This window comes from Cicer arietinum, chromosome 7, assembly GCF_000331145.2.
Source record: "Cicer arietinum cultivar CDC Frontier isolate Library 1 chromosome 7, Cicar.CDCFrontier_v2.0, whole genome shotgun sequence".
Classification (NCBI taxonomy): domain Eukaryota; kingdom Viridiplantae; phylum Streptophyta; class Magnoliopsida; order Fabales; family Fabaceae; genus Cicer; species Cicer arietinum.
This window is the reverse complement of record NC_021166.2, coordinates 54,719,056-54,722,422: the sequence shown is the minus strand read 5'-3', so window position 1 is coordinate 54,722,422 and position 3,367 is coordinate 54,719,056. Positions and strand designations below refer to the sequence as shown.

The window sequence follows — 3,367 nt, the reverse complement described above, 5'->3', positions numbered from 1 at the left end:
TCGAGTCAGTTTGTTTTAAATTTTTAGAAAAATAATTTTTATGAAAATTTACTTAAAAATAGTAAAAGTTATTTTGGATAAAAAAAATAATTTTGACATTCAATAACTTAGATATTTATTATTATAAGTATTTCTCAAAAATAATTTTTGTGAAGAATTTTTTAAAATAATTTTTTATTTAATTATTTTTTAAAATTTTATTATCTAGAAAATATACTAAATAAATCAAATATCTAAAATAATATTTTATAATAAATTATTTAAATTAATTTTTGATTTGAAGCATTATTTTAAAAATTCATTTTTAAATAAGTTATTATAAAAATACAATACTATTAAAGAAGTCATTTAATTTGTAACTCAATCAAACTTCTTATATCAAATTAGAACTCAATTGTTAGACATTAAATAAAAATTGAAAACTGACGGCAAAATTGAAGGAAGATTTATTCAAGAAAGCATCGCTATTCTCAAACTCAAACCCCATTCAGGAATCAAAAACCAAACTAGTTTCCAATATTTACACGACACTACTTTATCTTTTTGTGACTTATACTTATTGAACTAAATATTTTTTTCTCAGTAATAACCTCGTTTCATGAAAATTGGACTATATGAGTAAAAAAAAATTGTAGATAATTGTAGATTGGTCTACATTGATTTATAACTGATAAGAATAGTGGGTAAAAATTAATACTAATACCAATATTAATTATAGTTACAATTATTATTGTCAGAAAAACACATATAGTTGTTATACAAAGATAGCTTAATTAAGCAATAATTAATACACACACTAAAGACATGCCGTGAACGATTGTTGCCGCGGAGGAACTTCAATCTCCGGCACCGCCGCAATATCTGCAGAGTAACTCCACCACGTTCCATTCATAAGCTCCGGCAGCTCAATCTCACCCCAAAAATCATCCCCACCGCCAGAACCAATGCTGCTATTCTCCGGCAACGCAGCACTCTTAACCATCATACGAGCCGCTTCCGCCGCTGCAGCCTGAATATCCCTTGCTGAAGACGGTGGAGGAAGCAACGGTAAACGGTGCACCTCGTCGGGGAAATTGAGCTGCGCTTTTCGACCTTTCAAACAGTACGCCGCAACGTCGTAGGCTTTCGCCGCCATCTCCGGCGCCGGAAAAGATCCAAGCCATATCCGCGACTTCTTCCGCGGCTCCCTAATTTCTGATACCCATTTTCCCCACCGCCGTTTCCGGACGCCGTGGTAAACTGGATGCCGCGTGCCGCTACGAACGTTACCGGATTTCTCGGCGGGATTTTCGGTAACGGTTTTTACTGCCACGTCATCTTCAGTTGTGAAGTTCAAATGTTGCTCCATTCAGAGTTTGTTATAATAATCAGTGTCTGCGTTTAACTTGTATGTTTATAAAACAAACTTCACAATTGTGACTCATGTGAAATTACAGTTGTGTCCCTGGTCAGAGAGAGAGAAAGTTACTCTTTCTAATTTTCTACGTAAAGGACCAGCATGCAATTAAAGATGGCATTGGCGTGTTTCAGTGCTTTTACAAGTACAATACGCAGCACTAGTACAAGTGATGCTATATTTAGTTTACAATTCATTATTCAAGTAATTTGCAATGGTAACATTACAATTTACCAAATTGTAAATTAAATAAAATTGTTTTTTTAGGAAAATTATTTTCAGATGTTGGGTCACGCAATTTTATGTTTAATGATTTGGTAAAAGGTATCGTGCAAAATTTGATATGGTTTTTTTTTTTTGAGTTAAGGTATATTCTTTGTTATTCATCAGAAAATGGTGGGTATATATATCCATAAAAAAAATATATAATTTTTTTTGAGATTATTCTGCCTTTTTTAATATACAATTCAATCAAATCACACTATAGTGTCATTTTTTAAATCAGTTTCTAAAATATTTAATAATAAATTATCAAAAGCGATTTAATTAAATGTATTTGTAAAAAAAATTAAATTGTCGATGTATATAAATTAAATCTAAATTTTAATTATTCAGAAATTAGAAAAATATAAAAAATGTTGTGGCTTTAAAATTGTACTCAATCAAACTCTATAGCGTTGGAGTGTTCACCATTTATTGTTTATAGAAGGAACCTTTTTGGACTATCAATTATTTTGTTCATAATCATGGCTAAAATTATCCAAATTCAATAGTTGCTTTATTTTCCTCCTTTGCACTCTAAATATATAGATTGCATGTTAAATAAACCCGTTTAGGTGGAAAAAAAATAGATGAACACTCGGATATTTTAAAATTTTGTTGTGTACTATATAAAACATCCAGTCATGTAATATCATGTATTTTTTATATTGAATTATTTTAAACTAAATATAAATTTTAAATTTATTTTTACCATTAGGATATCCATAAACAGCAAAACTCTAAAGTAGCCCAAAAAAAATTACAAAGAACAAGCCCACACGGTTGTCAATTTTAGACAAGCTAGGCACCTGAAAAGTGTGAAATTAATAACATCCACTAAACTCGCATTAATTAATTTAAGATATGAAAGGTATGTCACTTTTTACTTTCGAACCTCGATTGTTTTATCTAAAATTGCACCTGTAAATAAATTTATCTTTTTAAAAAATCGTATCAAACAAATTGGAATTGCTGTTACTCAATAGAGCTTTGATGATATGCTCCCTTTTTTTACTCGTTGATGATATCTCCATCTTTTTTTAATCATTGATGATATGCTACATGTCTCTACCAATTTTAGGTGTTGAATTCTAGACTAAGAATGCAAATATCAAGTTCTTTAATGAAAGTTGGTAGATCTTTTGATATCATACAAGTTATATACTATTCCTTTCGACTCTTTTTATAACCACCTTTAGTTTTTTCACACATAAAAAAAATAATGAATTTAATTTGTTTTTTATTAATTAATTTATTTTTCATATTTTCTAACATAACGTAGTAATATTAATGAAAGAAATATTAAAAAAAAAAAATTAATTACATCTAGTAATTTAAAAGAATATTTATAATTATGGATTGTATTTTTTCAAATAAAAAACATAGTTAGTATTACTCGAGATATTAGTTTATTTAATTATACGTGTAATAACAATTTATAACGTAAAAATGAAACTGTCTCTATTTTTGGTGAATCGTTATTTATAAGTTTAAGAAATATAGATGGTAAAATAAAAAAATGGTAAGAAAAACAGTCTCCTCGAAACTCCAATGATTTAAACATAAACATTCTAAGAAGCAAGTTGCAAGTTGTAATGAAAAAGAAAGGTGAATTTGAAAACGAGGGTGGAAAACAAATCGGAATGGACCCATGAGGATAATGAACACGACTGTGCCCACTTCCACAAGCGGCGCATGATGAGGCCCACA

The 3,367-nt window shown here is 29.3% G+C and overlaps 1 protein-coding gene across 1 annotated transcript; it reads right to left on the bottom strand.

The window, feature by feature from the left end:
• Window positions 1-619: 619 nt before the first annotated feature.
• LOC101493048 (ethylene-responsive transcription factor ERF023-like) lies at window positions 620-1,414 on the bottom strand. The gene has a single exon (XM_004510607.4). The coding sequence runs from the start codon at window positions 1,346-1,348 to the stop codon at window positions 797-799; it is 552 nt and encodes a 183-aa protein (XP_004510664.1). The 5' UTR covers window positions 1,349-1,414; the 3' UTR covers window positions 620-796.
• Between the last annotated feature and the right edge of the window lie 1,953 nt (window positions 1,415-3,367).